General features: G+C 34.9%; 2 protein-coding genes across 2 annotated transcripts in view; one reads left to right on the top strand and one right to left on the bottom strand.

Annotated features, from left to right (window-relative positions):
* The window catches only part of LOC111794072 (callose synthase 9-like), a 44030-nt gene extending 28548 nt beyond the window's left edge, over positions 1–15482 (top strand). The window contains exons 23-52 of the mRNA XM_023676199.1: positions 1102–1187; positions 1290–1314; positions 1934–2028; positions 2169–2250; positions 2366–2526; positions 2881–3001; positions 3418–3515; positions 3591–3681; positions 3900–4060; positions 4176–4285; positions 5229–5363; positions 7003–7071; positions 7145–7322; positions 7479–7593; positions 7870–7989; positions 9083–9198; positions 9364–9447; positions 9547–9659; positions 10369–10421; positions 10502–10678; positions 11214–11261; positions 11829–11987; positions 12280–12393; positions 12475–12563; positions 13130–13288; positions 13433–13535; positions 13860–13979; positions 14197–14247; positions 14334–14516; positions 14845–15482. Of these exons, the coding sequence (XP_023531967.1) occupies positions 1102–1187; positions 1290–1314; positions 1934–2028; positions 2169–2250; positions 2366–2526; positions 2881–3001; positions 3418–3515; positions 3591–3681; positions 3900–4060; positions 4176–4285; positions 5229–5363; positions 7003–7071; positions 7145–7322; positions 7479–7593; positions 7870–7989; positions 9083–9198; positions 9364–9447; positions 9547–9659; positions 10369–10421; positions 10502–10678; positions 11214–11261; positions 11829–11987; positions 12280–12393; positions 12475–12563; positions 13130–13288; positions 13433–13535; positions 13860–13979; positions 14197–14247; positions 14334–14516; positions 14845–15081 (3453 nt within the window). The 3' untranslated portion in view covers positions 15082–15482. The remainder of the gene's footprint in view (positions 1–1101; positions 1188–1289; positions 1315–1933; positions 2029–2168; positions 2251–2365; positions 2527–2880; positions 3002–3417; positions 3516–3590; positions 3682–3899; positions 4061–4175; positions 4286–5228; positions 5364–7002; positions 7072–7144; positions 7323–7478; positions 7594–7869; positions 7990–9082; positions 9199–9363; positions 9448–9546; positions 9660–10368; positions 10422–10501; positions 10679–11213; positions 11262–11828; positions 11988–12279; positions 12394–12474; positions 12564–13129; positions 13289–13432; positions 13536–13859; positions 13980–14196; positions 14248–14333; positions 14517–14844) is intronic.
* A 923-nt stretch (positions 15483–16405) lies between these two features.
* LOC111794071 (formate--tetrahydrofolate ligase) lies at positions 16406–20929 on the bottom strand. Its single transcript, XM_023676198.1, has 5 exons — positions 20530–20929; positions 20196–20345; positions 18076–19251; positions 17789–17935; positions 16406–16983 (listed from the first exon to the last, which is right to left on the bottom strand). Exons 1-5 carry the CDS (start codon positions 20689–20691, stop codon positions 16708–16710), a joined length of 1911 nt encoding a protein of 636 aa, XP_023531966.1. The 5' UTR covers positions 20692–20929; the 3' UTR covers positions 16406–16707.
* Positions 20930–21090: the final 161 nt, after the last annotated feature.

The following is a 21090-nucleotide window of genomic DNA, read 5'->3' on the forward strand; positions in this document are numbered from 1 at the left end:
GCCAATCCCAATCATAATTGATAACAAATGATTGAACCATGGTTGAGCTGCATAAAAATGCTCAAACTTGGTACAAAAATGTGCAAGCCTAAAAAAAGTAAAAACAAATCTACATTAGTCTAAATCGAATGCACACATGTAGTTTCAAATTCAAAGACGACATGATTTAACTACCTACAGCTATTAATTTCACCCTGTATTCAAATTTAAGATTAAGATTCAATTGGATAAAATTAAAATTTAAGGTCATGTTTCTTTTAGGTAGAATGGGAATGAAGGGATGAGAAAGATAAAAAAATTATTTTACAACTTTTACACTAATGGGAAAAATTGTTTAATTTTATTCTATTATGAAATATTAAAATTTTATGTTTTCTTTTTTCAATTAGTTAGTTCTAAATAACAACTATTTTTAATCTTATTTATATTGTTCCAATTTTATCTGACGTCAGAAAAGGAACTAATTAATTATTATTGTTATTATTATATAAACAGTAAAGATAAAATTCATTGTAGTTAAGCCCCCACAAGGTGACCTCGTTGAATATGGCCTATGGTCTCTAAGCAATGTCTACCAAGAGGTCACATATTTGAATCTTCAGTTGAATTTGATAAGAAAATCTTTGAGATCTCCTAAGTTTAAGCCTTGGGCCGTGCAGAGACTTAAAAAAAAAAAAAATCATTATCATTAAATAGTATAACAATATCACTGAATAATATTCTTTATTAATAATTGTTATTAAGACAATGTTTATTACTGCTAAGGTATATTAATTAATATGCATCATCAATAAGATTATGGAAGGTATTCTAGTAATTATAACGGGTCATTCCTTGTAAACGACATGAATAGGTTAATTTTAAAACTAGCTCACTCAACCAAGTACAAAGGTTGTAAATCGAACTTTTTCTTATAAATTAATTTTGTTGATGTGATTAAGTTATGTAGAGGTTTGGTTTGAAATCTAACAAGTCAATGACTGCACATGCTTGAATGCATGAAAGCCTTGGTTTTAGTACAGTAGTTGAAGTCAAATTATCCCCTTCTCNTTTTTTTTTTTTTTTTTTTTTTTTTTTTTTTTTTTTTTAAATTACCTTCAGATTAGATCATTGGAATCGCTTCATAAGCTGTTTGAGCAGTTTCCTGGAGCCTTTATGAACACTTTACACGCTATGCCCCGGGACAGGTTTGAATATTTCTCATAAGATGCCAATCTAAACTACATTTTTTCTTTAAACAAAAGTTTCTCCGTTTATCTGGTCTCTAACTGTAAACGCATCTTTTGCAGGATTTCAAATCAGTCTTCAACTCCGGTGAGTTCCCTATTGCCTCCTTGCTTCAGAAATATGCTTGATTTACTCTGGTTGGCCTCAAATAGGATTCCCCGCCCCCCAAATTAGAAATATTCTTTTAGTTGAACTTCGGAAAATATTCTGACCTGTTCAAGCTCTGTAGAGTGATTAAATATTTTGAAGTATATGAATGTTATTATTTATCATCACCCCTGAATAAATTTTCTCAATCCTGCCTGAAGTGCCAACAAGGGGAAAACATAAATTTCTAAGATCTGACACTTCAATTAGATAGTCTGGCTAGTGTCTGGACTGCCATATTTTCCTCGTGCCAGCCAAGGGCATGCTACCAGAAAATTATTGTATGAATGCTGCCTATCACATCTGCTGTGCTAACAACTGTCTGATTCGTGTCCAACGAGTGTTGTAGCATCCATGTTTAACCATACTAGCCAAACTTAAGTGTCCATGCTTCTTAGATGATAGGTTTTGATGATCATATTACTTTGCTTCCTTAAATGCCTCTATTTATGCAATATTTTTGCTTGTCATCATCTTATCTCGAGTGTCTACAAGCACTACTTTTGCTTGTGATTTTTCTAAAGTTTTAGTGCAAACATGTTCTGCTGTTTATATCAAGGTTGTTGAAAAAGATAAGTTTGATGCTGCCCGATTTTCTCCCTTCTGGAATGAAATCGTAGGAAGTTTAAGGGAAGAAGATTATATTACAAACTTGTGAGTATATTTTCTAGAGATTCTTTCTGTTATTTGACTTTCACGTTCTCTTATCTGTTGCTGTTGATTTTTTTAGATTGTTTCTATTGCCTCAATGTTGTTTTTCTTTTCTTTAATTTGAATTTTTTCTGGTTTTGTAGGGAATCGGAGTTGCTTCAAATGCCTAAAAACAAGGGTAATCTTCCCCTGGTTCAGTGGCCCCTTTTTCTTCTTGCCAGCAAGGTCAGCTTGCAGTCATAAAATGGAACTTGAATAACTATGCTTTTTAATACTTGATGTTTTGACTCACTGAGTTCCAATTATGTACAACATTTTCATTGTGGTTATGGAACTGTAGATATTTCTAGCAAAGGATATTGCTGTTGAGAGACGGGATTCACAAGACGAGTTGTGGGAGCGTATTTCAAGAGATGACTATATGAAATATGCAGTACAGGAATGTTACCATGCAATTAAGCTCATCTTAACAGAATTACTGGTTGGGGAAGGAAGGACGTGGTATTTACCTTGTTGCCTCCATATTGTTTTTCTTTGTAATAAGCTCAGTAATGAGATATATGCAAACCTCGACTATTCTTTCCAAAAAGAGTTATGTGAGGAAGACTTATATCTGCCTAGAGCAGGAGTTGAGGCGAGTATTAAAGTTTAAAAGAAAAAGAAAGGATAGACTCTGCAATTGATTAGCATAGGAAAAATGTGTAGTGCTGACATGCGAAGAACAAACGTGTTCTATCCTCCACCTCTCTACTCTATACCTTTCCCTTTCATATACAATTCTATCCAAAAATGTTATGATGCATAAAAGTTAAATTTTTCCAAAAAAGCCATTCTGAATTGTTTGCACTTTTTCAGGGTTGAAAGGGTATTTGAAGACATTCAAGCTAGTATAGCAAACAATTCCATTCAAAATGACTTCCAGCTAAATAAGCTACCACTTGTGATTACAAGAGTAACTGCTCTGACGGGTATTCTGGTTCGTATTTACAAAATTTTAAACTCGATCATGTAATTCTATCTATATTTTCATTGTGGCTTTTTCATATTAAAAAGAAGAGAATGAAAATTAAAGCAAGAGAGAGAAAAAGTGGTTCTACCTTGTTGAGAAACATCGGATTTGGTTTTTATTGTCAACTTCCTTTCAAAGGAGCTTGTTCACTTACATTATGTACTAATAGTATATCATGAAATTGATAATAGAATTGTACATAAGACTATATTGTCAAATTGTGACGTGTAGCCCCTGAATAGTTGTATTGATCTTTATGGAAGAAAATTGCCAAAAGTTTACATTTTAGCGCCTCACGTGCACTTCGTTGATAATTGGTCAAACTCATTGCATTTTATACTTATATATTTTCTGTATTTCACTTTGATTATGACATTGTACAGAAAGAGCCAGAAACTCCGGAGCTCGAAATAGGTGCTGTTAAGGCTGTTCAAGATTTGTATGATGTTGTGCACCATGATATCCTTTTTGGTGACAAGAGGTCTGAAGCTTGTTAGTTATTTGATGTTTTTATATCTTGAATTATCCTTTGACATGTAACGTTCCATTTTTCTAGGGGGCATTATGAAACATGGAACATATTGGTAAAAGCTAGAAATGAAGGTCGCCTGTTTACAAAGTTAAATTGGCCCAAAGATCCAGAATTGGTATTTACTTTTTTTAATTCCTCGTTCTTCATTTTTGTTCATGTTGCTTTCATTATTTTATGAGATTGAATTGTTTCTATGCTTGTATAGTTGTTTGGTGGGGAGGGCCTCGTCAATCTTCTGTCCTTAGGCTGGGCCCTCTTTTGTGTTTAATACATCTCTGTTTCATATATTTAATATATACATACATATATTGAATTGTTGCTATCATTCGGCAGAAGTCTCAAGTGAAAAGATTACATTCCCTGTTAACCATAAAAGATTCAGCTTCAAATATTCCAGTTAATCTTGAGGCCAGACGTAGACTGCAATTCTTTACAAATTCACTTTTCATGGCTATGCCAAATCCAAAACCTGTTCGTCAGATGCTTTCTTTCAGGTGGTGCTTCATTCTATGGCATCTTTTGTTCATATATTTTATTAATTTCTTTTCCCTTTTTTGAAGTTTCATCTTTTGCCTTTTCCTTCCATCTTAAGCCTATCTTTTAATGCAGTGTATTTACTCCATATTATTCTGAGACGGTGCTCTATAGTATGGGGGAACTCCTGAAGAAAAATGAGGATGGCATAACAACTTTGTTTTACTTGCAAAAAATTTATCCAGGTATTTTATATGAATTTTACATTGATATTTTTTCTTTTTAACGAGAAGTCAAGCTTACATTCTGTAGAAATGAAAGAATACAAAATAAAAGGACCATGGGCATACAAAGAAACAGTCCACACTAAAGGAGCCAAGCCCCTAACTGAAAGGGCTCCACTCCCTAGGAATAAAACCTGGTCGGTAATTACAAAAATCTTTGTTAACCGATGTCCAAACAGTGACATTAAACCCCCCAAGGAACCAAACCTTTTTACATGAGCTCTCTATATTTCTAACCACCCTATCACTCATTTCAAGCCAAGACCCTAAAGGGTATCAAAAGATCTCCTTCATCCTAGATTTGCGCTCCCTCACCTCACAAGAACAAGCAAAGTGATACTTCCAAGGACATTACTTCCAAATCTCTGAACATACTCTTGCAGAGAATGCATCGTTGAGGGCCCACCATGCAGTAAGAATGACTCAAAATTGATCCATAATGTTCACTATGCCAAGCTAGACCTACCAACTATGTAATTTCACCTTCTTTGGAATTTTATCTTTTCACGAGGATAAGGACGGACAACCATGAAAGAAAAATTGCTTAAATATGGAGAAAAGAGCTACAAGCAAACTCCTTAGATAGATTGTGCTACTTGTGGTCTCATCATACCAAATCATCCGTCTTTGTTCGATGAACACTTTGAAAGTCAGAAACTTGATCGTACTCATTTGGCTCATAGATGTAATTGGAAATTGTTGGATACAAATGAAATTTGTAATTTAATTTATATCTTTTTAGTGCATTCTCAACACAACTCATTTTCATGAGTTCTGGACATTTATGCACTTCCATCGGTGATTTCTTTTTAGGTGTATGTGTTCTTGCTGACCGTTTTTTCTTTTGTCCTCGTTTCTATTTTCTTTATCTTGCATTCCATGCTAACTACAAAAATCAATATAGATGAATGGAAGAACTTTCTTGCTCGAATTGGTCGAGATGAGAATGAAGTTGACCCAGAATCGTTTGATAACCCTAATGACATCCTTGCACTACGATTTTGGGCCTCTTATCGAGGACAGACATTAGCAAGAACTGGTAAAGTCTTAAGCTGTCTTGAGGTTAATTCTTGTCCATCAAATTGTTTATTGACATGCCTACAATTTTGAGGATTACGTAGCTAAGGATAGATTAGTGATATTATATTTCAAAGATCATAGGTGTTTACACGTGGGTTGCGCATCATCTTTTCATTGTATTTGATTATACCTATAAAATTTATTTGCTTTTTAAATAGTTGAATTTGTCCAAATACTATGACAATTTACAAGAAGACTTCTATTCAGAAAACAAAAAATAATTTTTGGGTACTATTAAATAAAGTCAAGCATCAAATTAGTGACTCTGGTTCTCATCCATTTAAGTCCTTTTTGGAATTTTTTTATTAGATTTTTAGAGGACTGTTTTTCTTTGTCCTGTCTGTGTTATTCCATTTGCCCTTAAAAACTATACTTAAAAGCATGAGTCTTTAATCAAATTGATTCCGAACATTATTGATTGAATACTGACAAAATAAAATTATTTTCATGAAGAATTATATCGACCTTTTTTTCTCTTTGTTGGCAATAACCTTCATTATTAAAATTATGTTGAGAATTATAAATTATTATTTTGTAAGGTATAATATATATTTCAAGATTGTCAATGCTTAAAGATTGCAAATATGTTACTCAGTCCCTAATTTGAAATTTGGTCTCTAATCTTTTAGAAAGTTTTAATTTAATCCTCTTTGTATTGAGTTTTTTTATTTATTTATTTATTTATTTATTTATTACATCTTTAGCATCATTAGATGTTAAAAGAGGGATAATATAAAATCAGTTGGTTTAATAAGGTTGTCATAGTTAGTATGCTAAATTTTTTATGGAAACATTTCTATAACAACTAGCAATTTTCAGTCGAGTTATCACATGTTAAGTTTTATGCAGCGAGTAACTTCTTATTTCATGGGAGGGTGATATGCCTATTTCATCAAATTAAAATATAGTATATTTATTCCAATATTACAGCATTATTTTATTAGTTACTATTTATGATTTGTGACAATAAGGATTTGATTGAAAAGAAAAACAAAATGTCTGAGAGAGAGAGAGAGAGAGAGAGCTTAAAGCTATCAATCGTGTATCCAATTTATTAAGTGGAATTTAAGTTGGTTTTAAAAAAAATTATTTTATTTATTTCACCCTACTTTTTTGCATTCTGTGAATTTAGTGTTATGTCATAGCTGATATTTTATCAATAGATTATTATGTATATTATTTTAATATTTCATGGATGGCACACATGATGATTTACTTATAAATTATCTTATATTAGTCCTAAAAATTAATATCTAAAACCTTAGCTCTAGTTATTAAACATAACTAGCTTATTATATTTTTATTGAAATAATTATTTTATGTAATTTTATTAACTTATCCTTCTTTTTCTCTGTAGAATTACAACGAATATTTATTCTCAACTTTAACATATGAAACATTAAGTAGAAATCTAATCATATATTTATTTATTACAATACTATTTAATACTTTTAATTTAAGTATTAATAGCAATCTAGAAAATGGCTAGGAATATGAGGGCATTGTTGCCAAAAGATATTTTTTCCATTGTCCATTCTTATATTTTATGTAGTTGTAGATATACATGTATAGATTAAGCTGCGGGAGATTTTTTGCAGTTCGTGGAATGATGTACTATAGGAAAGCTCTTATGCTGCAGACTTATTTAGAAAGAGGAACAAGCGGAGGTTAGAACAATCACCTTACCTTTCTAGTTCATCCTCCTGAAATTCTATCATCTAACCATATGACGAATTTCAGATTTGGAAGCTGCCATTCCTTGTACTGATGCTACTGATACTCGGGGTTTCGATTTATCTCCTGAAGCACGTGCACAGGCAGATCTTAAATTTACGTATGTTGTGACCTGTCAGATATATGGAAGACAAAGAGAACAACAAAAACCTGAGGCTTCTGATATTGCATTGCTTATGCAAAGGTTGGCATTTCTTTTCCCATACTGAATCTTCCACAGAAGGAGTATTGCTATTTAACTCTTACTGGGGAAAATCTTATTGGGAAGTAGTAAATTTTTTAGCTTGAAATCCTATTTTATGTTTTAAATTTTCTTATCCTTTGAAATACTTTTTATTAGAAATGAAGCTCTTCGTGTTGCCTACATTGAAGATATTGAAACCCAAAAGGATGGTAAGGTGCACAAAGAATTTTACTCAAAGCTGGTGAAGGCTGATATCAATGGAAAAGATAAGGTTTTATTTCTTTCTTTTCCCTTTCAATATTCATAATATTTTTTCTTTTTGAGCTTTCATCTCTTCTAATGTTTTTTATTTATCAACTTCTTATATCCAGTTATGCGCACTCTTTACAAGAAACAATTTGTAAATTTAGGATCTGTGGTTTTTTCCCTAATTGATCTTGGTCTTTCTTACAGTAGCCCGTTAAGTTCTAACAGATCTTGATCTTGGTCTTCCTTCTACCTTACACCTCTTGATTGATTTATCTTTGCCATTTTCCCCATTGTGTAGGAGATATATTCCATCAAATTGCCTGGAGATCCAAAGTTGGGTGAAGGAAAGCCTGAGAATCAAAATCATGCTGTTATTTTTACTCGTGGAAATGCTGTTCAGACAATTGATATGAATCAGGTGACTATTATTTTTTATTTTATTGTTCCTTTTATTTTTTCTTGAGTTAAAGAATTCAACTCAAATCCGTTAGTTTATGTAGGCAGAAAGCTTATTTATATTTTGGCTTTCTCAGTTGGTAGTATTTGATTTCAAGTTTACCAGTTGTCTTAAGTTCCTTTATTTATGTGAGTGGTGTCTATGCTTGTATGACATGAAACAAGATTATGAAAGAAACGNATATCTAGTTATGCGCACTCTTTACAAGAAACAATTTGTAAATTTAGGATCTGTGGTTTTTTCCCTAATTGATCTTGGTTTTTCTTACAGTAGCCGGTTAAGTTCTAACATGTCTGAAATGTTTTTATTTCTTCTACCTTACACCTCTTGATTGATTTATCTTTGCCATTTTCCCCATTGTGTAGGAGATATATTCCATCAAATTGCCTGGAGATCCAAAGTTGGGTGAAGGAAAGCCTGAGAATCAAAATCATGCTGTTATTTTTACTCGTGGAAATGCTGTTCAGACAATTGATATGAATCAGGTGACTATTATTTTTTATTTTATTGTTCCTTTTATTTTTTCTTGAGTTAAAGAATTCAACTCAAATCCGTTAGTTTATGTAGGCAGAAAGCTTATTTATATTTTGGCTTTCTCAGTTGGTAGTATTTGATTTCAAGTTTACCAGTTGTCTTAAGTTCCTTTATTTATGTGAGTGGTGTCTATGCTTGTATGACATGAAACAAGATTATGAAAGAAACGGGGATAAAAATAAGGATAAGGAATTCTCGGTTTATAATTTCTTTAAAGATAAGGTATCTTGTTATAATCTAAGAAGGATAGACAAGAAAAGATATGCCTTTTAAAAATGATTTGTTCAGACACGAATATGGTAGAAAATTGTTCATCTAAACAATTTATGGAAAGAAAAAACACGAGTGTGTAGTGTAAGTTTCTCAATGAAGCCAACAATAGGACATATGTAAGTGTAGATGTCTATTCTCCACACTCTCCCATAATGAACACGGTTTGTGGCTCATGAAACATAGTAGCGTTGTGTCAAAAAAAAAAACATCTTGATTGGTTATAACATGTTTGATTCTGGAAATCTAGGATAATTACTTTGAAGAAGCATTGAAAATGAGAAATCTTCTTGAGGAATTTGGTGAAGATCATGGTATTCGTCCTCCTACCATACTGGGTGTCAGGGAACATGTATTTACTGGCAGGTACTTCCCATTGCAGCCAATAACTCCCATCCTTTTTCTTAACTATTTTTTCATATTAAGTAATAATCGCTTCATGGGCAGGTACTTTCCATTGCACCCAATAATTCCCATCCTTCTTAACTATTTTTTTTTTCATGTTAAGTAATAATCGCTTCATCTGTGTAGTGTTTCATCTCTGGCCTCATTCATGTCAAATCAAGAAGCTAGTTTTGTGACTCTTGGTCAGCGTGTTCTGGCAAATCCCTTGAAGTATGTACTCGCCATAATCCAATCAATATTTTATGTTACTATTTTCTGACTTTTCTTTCAAGTTTGCACTTTGGAGTAACTCTTTTACCAATTGGTCAGAGTTCGTATGCATTATGGCCATCCAGATGTTTTTGATAGGGTTTTCCATCTAACACGAGGTGGCTTCAGCAAGGCCTCCCGTGTTATCAACATTAGTGAAGATATCTATGCAGGTATCGTCTTTTACTTGCTAGAATGGATTTATGTGGATTTAGTTCATTTAAATTACATCTTTACTCCCGTGTTATCAACTCTAATGGCTTGTTTTTGTTATACCATGTATAGAATCCACAGCTACTGAATAGTTGGTTCCCTAGTGATGTGATTGATATATTTTGTTCATTTGCAAAAAGATTTTGTTTCCCTGGTAAAGTAACTAAGCAAGAAATTATATCTGATAATTGAATTTTTTTTTTTTTTTTTTTTTNGTTTTTTTTTTTTTTTTTTTTTTTTTTTTTTTTTTTTTTTTTTTTTTTTGGAAAAAGAATGCAAAAAATTACTTCGATTAAGTTATCTGGATAAAGGAAACGCAGCTGGAGAAAATCTTTCCACAAGCACCAACGGCTTATATACTGTTAAAGGAACTCTAATGTTATGTTTTCATTTTTCATGTAAGGTTCAGTTTTATATTTATAAAAAAATTGAACTGTTTTGATTAATGTAATTTCTGCATTAAGTTTTATCATATGTTATCATTTCTTTTACTCCTTGACTTCTGCGTTCCTGTTGTATTCAACTTTGTTAATGAAAAAGAATAAATAAATACTATTAGTTATAGTATTGTGTGCATATTTTATTTTCTTGGTGACTACTGGTGTAAATTTTTTAATGCCCTTTATGAGACATACGATTTCATTACCTGTATACCTTTCTGTATTGAAGGATTTAATACAACTTTGCGACAAGGAAACGTTACTCATCATGAGTATATTCAGGTGAGATTTGTCATCGTTTAATTTTCTAATCTGGCATCATTTGAAGTGGTGAAGTTATTGAAACTGTTGAGTTGTTTCAGGTCGGTAAAGGACGAGATGTTGGTCTTAATCAGATTGCTCTTTTCGAAGGGAAGGTTGCTGGTGGTAATGGAGAACAAGTTCTTAGCCGTGATGTATACAGACTTGGCCAACTGTTTGATTTTTTCCGGATGATGTCATTCTATTTTACGACTGTTGGCTACTACTTTTGTACTATGGTATGCCAGTACAACACGTAGATTCCTACATTGAGAAGTTGTTTGAATTCATTGCACTATTAGTAGGGATATTTATGGTTTGTTTATCTGGAAAATAAAAGAGGCCCTAATCTTTGCTACATAGTTTTACTGCGTGCCTTTTCTGAAAAGCTAATGCTTTATTACGTGTTTTAATCTTGTCTTTTTTTCTTTTTATTTTTTTTTTATTTTTTTTATTTTTAAACTTGAGTACCTTTACACAATGACATGCATGACGTACAAAATATCTCAGTTATGCCTATTTTTAAGTGGATACCAGCCGCTTCTAATCCATATTAGTTTCGAGGCAGTCCTGTGATATATGTTTACTCATCTTAGGAAAACTATTGATGCTCCTTTCTTGTAAATTAAAAACAAAATAAATTATTATTGAGGACCTCTTACTTTTTATTGAAAAAATTGTATGTTAATGAGTAATATAAGTTAAGCCTCAGAATTCTGTCATCATAATTTATAAGAAATCTGATCCGTTTTATTTCTTTATGATCTTTTGCAGTTAACGGTGTTGACTGTGTACATTTTTCTCTATGGAAAAGCATATTTGGTAAGTTTTATTGTATGCAATTACTATATTTCTACATTTGAGGTATAGAAGATGTTCTCTTCTTTAGAAGTTCTCTGCTTTGTAGTGGGATGTAAATTTAAAATTGTCTTGATAATGCGGTCATAAGCTTCACTGGAAGTAGTTCTATGCCCCTAGAATCGAAAGTTTTAAGTTTTCTTGATAAATCCCAGAGGCACTAAAACACTCGATTGATACAGTTGAGGTGAATTCCAGTGGAGTTGGTCAAGTAGTAGGCTTCAATGTTTACCGGGTTAATTTTCTTTAATTGCTTATTTTTCATTTGTCTTTAGATCTGATGTACTCTTTTCTTATGCTTGTTTTACCACTGTGATGCTGGACTTAACTCTGACTAGGGGCGTGGGTCCGATTGGATTGTCTTTTGGTCAAAATTGATTCTGGAACCACTGTTTTGAAATTGGATTTGATCTTTTCGGCTTTTGGGTTTCAACTTGTACCCCTAACTACGACTAGTTTACATGTTTGTATGGAAATATTTCCTCTTTTTCAGAAAATAATATACTGAAAATATGTGCGGCTGTGTTTCAGGCACTGTCTGGAGTTGGCGAGGGCATTGAAGATAGAGCCAATATTACAGATAATACTGCATTGTCAGCTGCTTTGAATACACAGTTCCTTATCCAAATTGGTATCTTCACTGCAGTGCCGATGATCTTGGGATTTATTTTGGAGCAAGGTTTCTTCAGGGTAAATGCTGTTCTGAAATATGTACACTTTTGTAGGAAGAAAAAAAAAAATTGACTGGTCTTGTATAATCTGAACATTAACATGATGATATCATTGTCATTTCTCTCTCTCTAATCTGAAGATTAGCTTCAACTATAACAGTAAGTGCTTTTTGGCCCAATGAAGCACCCTTGTTTGTCGTATGCTAGAGCAAGTGCAAGCGGTCCTCTTGTCAACGAGACCATTAATTAGTTGTCTTCTTTTTAGCAGTCTTTTATTTTCTCTCAGATATTATTCTGAATTACGATTGCAGGCTGTTGTCAGCTTTATAACCATGCAGCTTCAGCTTTGTTCTGTCTACTTCACATTCTCTCTTGGCACAAAAACTCACTATTTTGGCCGAACAATTCTTCATGGTGGTGCAAAGGTTTGTTCTGCTATTTTTGCTGCTCCTTTGTCAATCTCGAAGATTGCCATATAGTATCTCAAGAACTCTACTTCTATACAGTATCATGCAACTGGAAGGGGCTTTGTGGTTCGCCATATCAAATTCTCAGAAAATTACAGACTGTACTCTCGCAGCCATTTTGTTAAAGGGTTTGTGTCATTCTTTCTCTTCTCACATGAAAATTTTCTAATGTATTATTTGAACTCTGCTGTTTGTGTAAATTACTCTGTCTTAAGCTTATGGGTAGTGCTATTGGCACCATCCTTTACTTGACAAGATCAAAATTAAAATCTAAAGAAACTTACTTTAATTTATTTAAGTTGTCAATGCAACCAGCTATAAACCCTAATATGTTGAGATACTGGGGTCTACATCATGATAGTTTATCGAGGAGATTGAGTATTATACTAGTTTTCAAATGTTGTAATGTGCGACAATTATCCTATAGGAGCTGTCTTGTAATTTACTAGACTATAATTTGTGACCACAGTTTGACAAATTAGATAGTACCGGCTCGTTTCACACAAATAGAAAATATGGCACGTATTCATATAGTTACAGAAAGTGAATCTGTGTGATCTGACCAAACTATAGAGACTAGTTGAACTTTCATAACCCAACCAACTTGAATCTAAGTTCAAATCTATGGTGTCTAATATCGTTTTAGTATACTTAATTACAAATAATTAATTTATCTACATTATTGTATTTTCAGATTGGAAGTTGTGCTCCTGTTGGTTGTATACATGGCCTACGGATATAGTTCAGGTGGTTCGTTAGCATACATCCTTGTCACTCTTAGCAGTTGGTTCATGGCAATATCGTGGCTTTTTGCTCCCTATTTGTTCAATCCATCGGGGTTTGAATGGCAGAAGTAAGTCATATTCACCATTCCGTCGGTTTCTTCCTTAATTTGGCACCTTGAAGGTCTTTTCTTATTAGCGTGAAAAGGAGATGACAGCTTCTGAATCTTCCAGATAAAAATAATCTTAATCTAATTACCTATGTTTCCGTTTAGGACCGTGGAGGACTTCAGAGAATGGACCAATTGGCTTTTTTACCGTGGTGGAATTGGTGTTAAGGGTGAAGAAAGCTGGGAAGCATGGTGGGACTCAGAACTGGTAATTCAATTTTCTATGTACTTATTTATTATTTTTTTTTTTTTTTTTTCTTTTATATGAACTTTAATGCAATGCTCGTTAGGTCTGTACTTAATAATAATATCAGTTCCCTCTCAATGCAACAATGTTATGGTAGGGGCAAAACAGAATTACCGATATGGATTTATGTTACCTCATGTGTTGATAGATTATGTTGTTAGTTACCATTAAATGTTTCCTGTATAAAGGCTATTCAATGAACCAGATAAGTACATTTTGGTAAACCTATGCTGGATTGGGTCATTCTTTTCTGGTCAAAATGTAAAGTGCTTTTACAATCTGCAGGCACATATAAAAACTCTTGAAGGGCGGATAGCAGAGACTATTCTGAATCTAAGATTTTTTATTTTTCAATATGGCATTGTTTACAAGCTCAATGTGCAAGGATCAAACACATCATTGTCGGTATGGTCTCTCTATGAAATACATTTTTCCACTTTCTTATTTAATTCTTACCAGTATTGGATGCCAAAGTTCAAAATATGAGGAGGTTTTATTTTTTAAAAAATAAAAAATGAGCAGCAGTTTGATGTTATTATATTTTGTAGTCATAAAGTAGTTTAAAGGCCATCTTCTCTTTGTTATTAACTTGTTGTAATCTCCAAAATGTGCAACTCTTTAGGTATATGGGTTCTCCTGGATTGTGTTAGCTGGGCTTATAGTTCTTTTCAAGGTTTGTTCTATCAACTCGACTGGTTTCCTTTGTGTTTTCCAATATGCATGATAGTCATTAGAACTCCACGTCTCTCTGTTCTGCAGGTTTTTACCTTTAGCCAGAAGATGACTGTCAATTTCCAGCTTTTGTTGCGTTTTATCCAAGGTCTATCTTTCCTTTTGACGCTGGCTGGCCTGGCCGTTGCGGTCGCTATTACAGACTTGACACTGCCTGATGTATTCGCTTGCATCTTGGCATTTGTACCTACAGGATGGGGCATTCTTTCTGTAAGTTCCCGAGTCTAGTTGTCCTGTCGTTTTACTGCACATATATATATATATATATATATATATTGAAAGATATTTATGGAATTCTATTAAATAAGGGAACCGCTAATTTATATGGTTGGTTAACTAATATCTAGGGATTTATTTAGATTACTGGTATGGAGTATCTAGAGTATTTAGATTATCATTATGATTTTGTTAGCCTTTCTCTCTTGTAAAAAGGGATATTTTATTTTCTAAAAATATATTAGACTTGCAACACCTCTTTTTTTTTTTTTTTTGTAAAATTTAGCACTCTATCTTGACATAAGAACATTTTCTGTTTCAGATTGCAGCAGCTTGGAAACCTGTGATAAAGAGACTGGGACTCTGGAAATCCATCCGCTCAATCGCTCGTCTGTATGATGCCGGGATGGGGATGCTTGTCTTTATCCCCATTGCATTTCTTTCGTGGTTTCCATTTGTATCAACATTCCAAACTCGTCTTATGTTCAACCAGGCTTTCAGTCGAGGGCTCGAGATCTCACTAATTCTTGCTGGAAACAATCCCAACACTGCCCTATGATGAGACGAGATGTGAGGCTGTGCCATTTGTGCACTTCATCTTCGTCTGCTTTTCGGCGTCACAAGAGCGCTTTTGAACATTATTCACGACTTATTAGCAGCAGTGTAGTTAATTAACAGAGATAATCATTATAGCCTCTTAATTTTATTTGTTTTTCACTAAGCATTTATTTGTCTGGTTTGGATTATTGATTTTATGTGTATTAATGTCAATTAAGTTGCCGTTCATACGAACGTTTCTGTAGAGCATGTAGTAGGTACTGTGTTGTAATGTTCATTCTGAATATGAAATGTTTCATATGAGCAATGAAATGGAGGATTCAGCAGAACTATTGTAAACTGCTGCTTCCATTCCTTTGTCTTCAAAATGGAGAATTTATTGAGTATTAACAGACAAAAAAAGGGTGTCAGTAGAATTGGCAAAATTCATAGTGGACTTCTTTTACCCTATCCTCTTCTCCCCTTTTTATAAAGAAAGAAAATTAAATGGCCTTTGATGACGTAGAATTTGGTGTTTCTACTTTAACTTTTTTGGGGAGACCCTTGACCTGGGCGGGCTCCCACGCCCTTTTTTGTTTAGTTTGTTTATCTCGGTGATCGTCCTTTCAAGTTAAGATTTTGATCTCACGTTCAGTTTGATAGGGAAGAATTTAAGCCTGGGAATTAAGGCTGATAAACTAGTCATTTCAAGTTAAGATTTTGATCTCACGTTCAGTTTGATAGGGAAGAATTTAAGCCTGGGAATTAAGGCTGATAAACTAGTCATTCTTGTATGGTTGATAGTAATTTTGGATTTCTTTTCTCCGGCTCTACTTTCAAAGTATCTAGTAATTATTAAGAGAATCGTATCGTGACCACCCTAGTGTACCAAGCTTCGATTAGCTAGAGCTTTGGACTACGCCAAGAGAAATGTGGTTATACCAAATTGTGAAGTTTTAGTACATTGGATTCTTTTGATCTTAAGCTAATATATTACAACCCGATACAACTCTACTTCTCAACATTCATAGACTACAAAGGTATGGTTTTAAACTGCAAGGACCTTTTGAACTTATTTATCAAAAGTCATAGACTAAAAAGGTATGTGGTATGTTTTCAAACATCAAGGATAAATCGAACCTTCACCAAAAAAGTAATCATCCAACACCTCTCTCCTCAAACAAAGTACGCCTCTATTGCCTTCGTACCTTCGAGGAGGCTTGACTCCTTTTTCTTTTTGGAGTTCTTTGTTCGACATTTGAGAATATACCAATCTATTGACACGACTAAGTTATATATAGCGTTATATGTAGTGTATAAAGGCATAAGGTCTAAAAGGGAGAATCTACCACCAATTTGAAAATGGCTCTTTCTATTATTCTCCATCAAAATAGATATATTCTAAACAAAGGAAGGGAAATACACGCTACAACACACACACATTATTTCCCTCCTTCCACCTTATTATGGACATATAACTTTAGACTGTTCAAAGTTCAGCAAAGGTTGCATTACAGGGACTCCGGAATAACAACAGTTGAGAAAACTAAACAAAAAAAAAACATGTACTTGGACAAGAACTTTTTTGAGACAGGCCGTTCAACAAACCAGAAAGATGGCGAGGCAACTGCTTGGGAGGAAGGCTCGTTCAAGAAAGACCAATGACCTTCCCAGTAGCGGTGTCGAGATCGATGTCGTAAAAGCAAGGTCTTGTAGGGAGCCCTGGCATTGTACTCATGGTTCCCACCAAAGGGTAAATGAAGCCAGCACCAATGCTAGCCCTCACGTCCCTTATCGGCAACTTGAATCCGCTCGGTGCTCCCTTTGCTGCAGCATCGTGTGAGAAGGAGTATTGTGTTTTTGCCATGCAGATTGGTAGATTTGAAAATCCTTGCCTACTGTACATCTCAATCTGTTTCTCCGCCTGTTGATTCAAACAGTAAACCTTTTTCAGTTTCTTATCAGTGTTTCTAAACAGACAAACTCTTTCACATCAACCAATTGTATTCTCAACTGCAGAAGGAAATGCTAGGAGATCGGAGTTTTAACTAATTTACTGTTCAGTTTTTTAAGTTTTTTAAGTTTTTTAAGTTTTTAGTAATGATGGCACCATATCCGAGCCTTACATCTAGGATCAAAGTCTTTCCCCAAGAGGAATAATAGGACTTTTGGAGAAATTTAGCCGCTTGGCCCTCTGGCTCCTCTGTCAGGAGTCGCCCTCAGTTGTTGATTGGGGTTTTGATAGGGGTTGGACGGCCCAAGAACTAGTAGGATTTGCGGGCAAAGAGATTCATATAAGAAAACATGAGTAAACGTGCCTCTACTCGAGCCTCCGAATCTCATGTTCAGTGAAAGCTCAGTACTTTACCAAAAAGAAGTTAAGGTAAATCAATAACTACAGGATCCGATGCTTCCCGTAGATTCAACACGGTTGAAGATCGTCCTTATTTTGTTGAACTGAAATGAACTGACATGGATGAACTTGGGTTTAGTTTCTTTTTATCGAGGAAGCTCAAACTTTGTATCTTCAATTGTACATGTTGTCTTAAGATTTGGGAGTCCAACACTTACTGTTCATTGTCTTACTGTTCTTAGATGGATTATTTCAGTCAAAGAAACAAGAATCTATGATGTCATTGCATCAATCATTCAAAATATGGTATGCAAATCAAACGAATTCTTAGCCGATAGCATGCGAACAATATATAGTAATAGCAACAAAAGCTCACCTGTTCTGAGTATTCCACCCCACTGGCTCCGTAGGACTTGGCTATAGCTTCTATTTTGTCTTTAATACTAACATCGAGCGGATATAAGAAATTCAATGGCTTTGTTACGTTCTCACACGCTTTTTGAACTGCAATTCCGAGGTCGACCTAAAGAAATGAAGAACATGATAAAGTCTACTACCCAATCAAAAGAACATGACCATTTGTCATCAAAGATAACATCACTTTTGCATTTTACAGGGTTGGTTGTATAAAAGCTTATTAATTATCGGGATCGAATGGCTTACCGCTCCTTTTCCACCGTGAGCGTGATGAGAACAAATAACAGCATCGTACGCCCCAGCAGCTAAAGCAGCGCTTTTGACTGCATTCATCTCTGCTTCAGTATCTGTGGCAAACTTGTTCACAGCAACAACTACATTCACACCATAAGCCTTGGTGTTTGCAATATGCCTGGCCAAATTAACACAGCCAGCTTCAACAAGACTCACATTTTCATTCAAATAGGCATGGTCAAGAGGTCTCCCTGCAACAACTTGTGGCCCGCCCCCATGCATTTTCAACGCTCTTATTGTCGCCACAATTACAGCACATTGTGGAGTTAAACCGCTATAGCGACATTTGATGTTCATAAATTTCTCGGCGCCAATATCGGCCCCGAAACCTGCTTCTGTGACTACAAACCCGCCTGGTCCTACCAACTTCAGAGCTATCTTATCAGCCACTATAGAGGAATTACCGTGAGCAATATTAGCAAAAGGACCAGCATGAACAAGAACAGGAGTTCCCTCAAGAGTCTGCATCAGTGTCGGGTTAATAGCATCCTTCATGAGCACGGTCAAAGCGCCACCGACACCAAGATCATCAGCAGTTACAGGGTCACCAGCTTTGCTGTTTCCTACTACCATTTTCCCTAACCTCTCTCTCATATCAGCCAGTGATGTCGTAAGGGCCAAAACTGCCATTATTTCACTGGCAACCGAAATATCGAACCCGGTTTCTCTCACCATCCCTTTCTCATCAGGACCCTGACCAATAGAAATTTTCCTTAAGAACCGATCATTTACGTCCATTACTCTTCTCCAGGTAATAGAATCTGGATCAATATCGAGCCTGGCAAACTTCGTAACTTCTTCGGGCGTCAGATCTTCTGGTTTTGTCTTGGCAATGTTGAGTTTCTTCAAACGTCTGAACATGATATCACTAAAGCTTCGTTTACCTTCTTTGTTCGGCGGGCAAAGGCGATTAAAAAGAGCCTTATCTGACTGTGTTGACTCATGGAAAATCCTGGTATCAATAGCAGCAGCTAAAAGATTGTTTGCAGCTGTTATAGCATGAATATCTCCTGTTAGGTGGAGATTAAATTCGTCCATTGGAATCACTTGACTGTAACCCCCTCCAGCTGCACCACCTTTTATTCCAAATGTTGGTCCCTGTGATGGCTGGCGAAGGCAGGTGACCACCTGAAATCAACCTAAACAATTATAAGTTTGCACATGTGCGGACTAACGTTTTTTAAGCAAAATTTGTCAATGTACGAACTGATACTCTCATGAAAATTTGGAGTTTAAATTGATACAATTGTTAGTTTAGGATTTTTTTATCGATACAACCTCAAGGTTTAGGCCTTTTGTCCGACTCGGTAAGAACATATACAAAGATGCACCGAAAACAGGACACTATTCTGCATAGAGGACGATTTGAACCTATGCCTTCTAAAACAATAAACAACATTACTTGGGTGATAACTTCAAATCTCAATAGTACATAGAATGTTTCATCTCATTGTGTTGCACAATTTGAACTGTAATCTAAGAAATTAACAACTACGATCATATTTGATAACCATTTTAATTTTTACTTTTAGTTTTGGAAATTGTTCTGGCTTTCTCATCATTTCTATACAATGGTTTGGTTACATATTTCTTAAAGAAAATATTTGAATTCTTAGTTATATTCCAAAAACGAAAACAAGCTTTTTGAATTTCCTTTCATTCGAAACTTCGCTTTGTTTTTTAAAACATATGCAGAAAGTAGATAACGAGACGGTAACAGCCCAAGTTCATCACTGGCAGATATCGTCCTCTTTGGACTTTCCCTTCTAAGTTTCCTCTCAAGGTTTTAAAACACGTCGGCTAGAGATAGTTTTCCACACCCTTATAAAGAATGTTTCGTTTCCCAGTGAGATCCAACATTAGTTGGAGAGAACGAATTATTCCATGTGAAAACCTCTCCTAATAGACGTGTTCTAAGACCGTGAGACTGACGGTGATACGTAACGGGCTAAAGAGGATAAGCTAAAGAGGATAATATCTGCTAGCGGTGGATTTAGAATGTTACAAAAATACCTAAATTCATCGGTGGAAGTAGTATTTGTAGGCTAATTTTAAAAATCAAATAAAATTACCTTTTTGTCAAGAAAAGCACCAAGAGCTTGACAGAGACCAACAGTAGTGGTGGATTTGCCTTCCCCAAGAGGAGTAGGAGTAATCCCCCCAACCACCACATAATATCCATCCTTAGATCCTTCAAGCTCATCAAGAACAGACAACAAAACCTGCAAACCAAACACCAAACACCAACACATAACTACGCCCTCAGATTTAGCCCTCCAAACAGTTTAGAATTCAATTCAACTTTATTTCCTAAACAAACATCAAAGACAACACAATTTTACGACCATTTTCCTAATCAGGCAATCAAAACAAACTAGAACATAGAATCACTCAAATCAGAATCACCTTGGCCTTGTATTTGCCATAAAGATCATAATGAGTGGGGCTAAGGTTGAGATCTTTAGCAATATCATCGATGTGCAGAGGCGCCACAGAATTAGCAATGACTATATCCGCAGGCACCGGAGACTCCACCTGGAGTTTCCTCACTGTCTTAGACGAACTCATTTCGCAAAACTACAACAAAAATCTCACAAAACCAGAACAGAAAAACGAGCTTCCTTCTCCAAAAATGCGTTTCTGCGGGATTGAAATTCGTCTTCAAATAGTCGCTACGGATCTATCTCAGTGGAAGGAATGGATCAGATTGTCAAAAACGTCGCAATCATGCATTGTTTTACGGATTAAAGAAATTATTGATGGATGAAAGCTGAAGATTCAAATTGGTGGACGAGTTTTTTAAGAACCATCGAAGGGCGGGCCAGTGAACTGTTGTCATTTAGGGATGGTATGGTGGAACTGGGGAACGATAGCCGTTGGATGATGGGGTGGAGATGACGATGGTCATGGACGGTGGATGATGCAGCAGAGGATTATTGCTCTGCCCGATCACGAGGCCACGTGGAT

Source organism: Cucurbita pepo, chromosome LG04 (genome assembly GCF_002806865.2).
Source record: "Cucurbita pepo subsp. pepo cultivar mu-cu-16 chromosome LG04, ASM280686v2, whole genome shotgun sequence".
In the NCBI taxonomy this organism is placed as follows: domain Eukaryota; kingdom Viridiplantae; phylum Streptophyta; class Magnoliopsida; order Cucurbitales; family Cucurbitaceae; genus Cucurbita; species Cucurbita pepo.

What these genes read in the sequence shown, in the direction of transcription:
- LOC111794071 (XM_023676198.1), bottom strand. Translation starts at nt 20,691, where the DNA reads ATGAGTTCGTCTAAGACAGTGAGGAAACTCCAGGTGGAGTCTCCGGTG. An exon ending in GTGCTTTTCTTGACAAAAAG is followed by an intron (nt 19,252 to 20,195) that starts GTAATTTTATTT and finishes GGTTGATTTCAG; the next exon opens with GTGGTCACCTGCCTTCGCCA. An exon ending in GGGTGGAATACTCAGAACAG is followed by an intron (nt 16,984 to 17,788) that starts GTGAGCTTTTGT and finishes TTGAATCAACAG; the next exon opens with GCGGAGAAACAGATTGAGAT.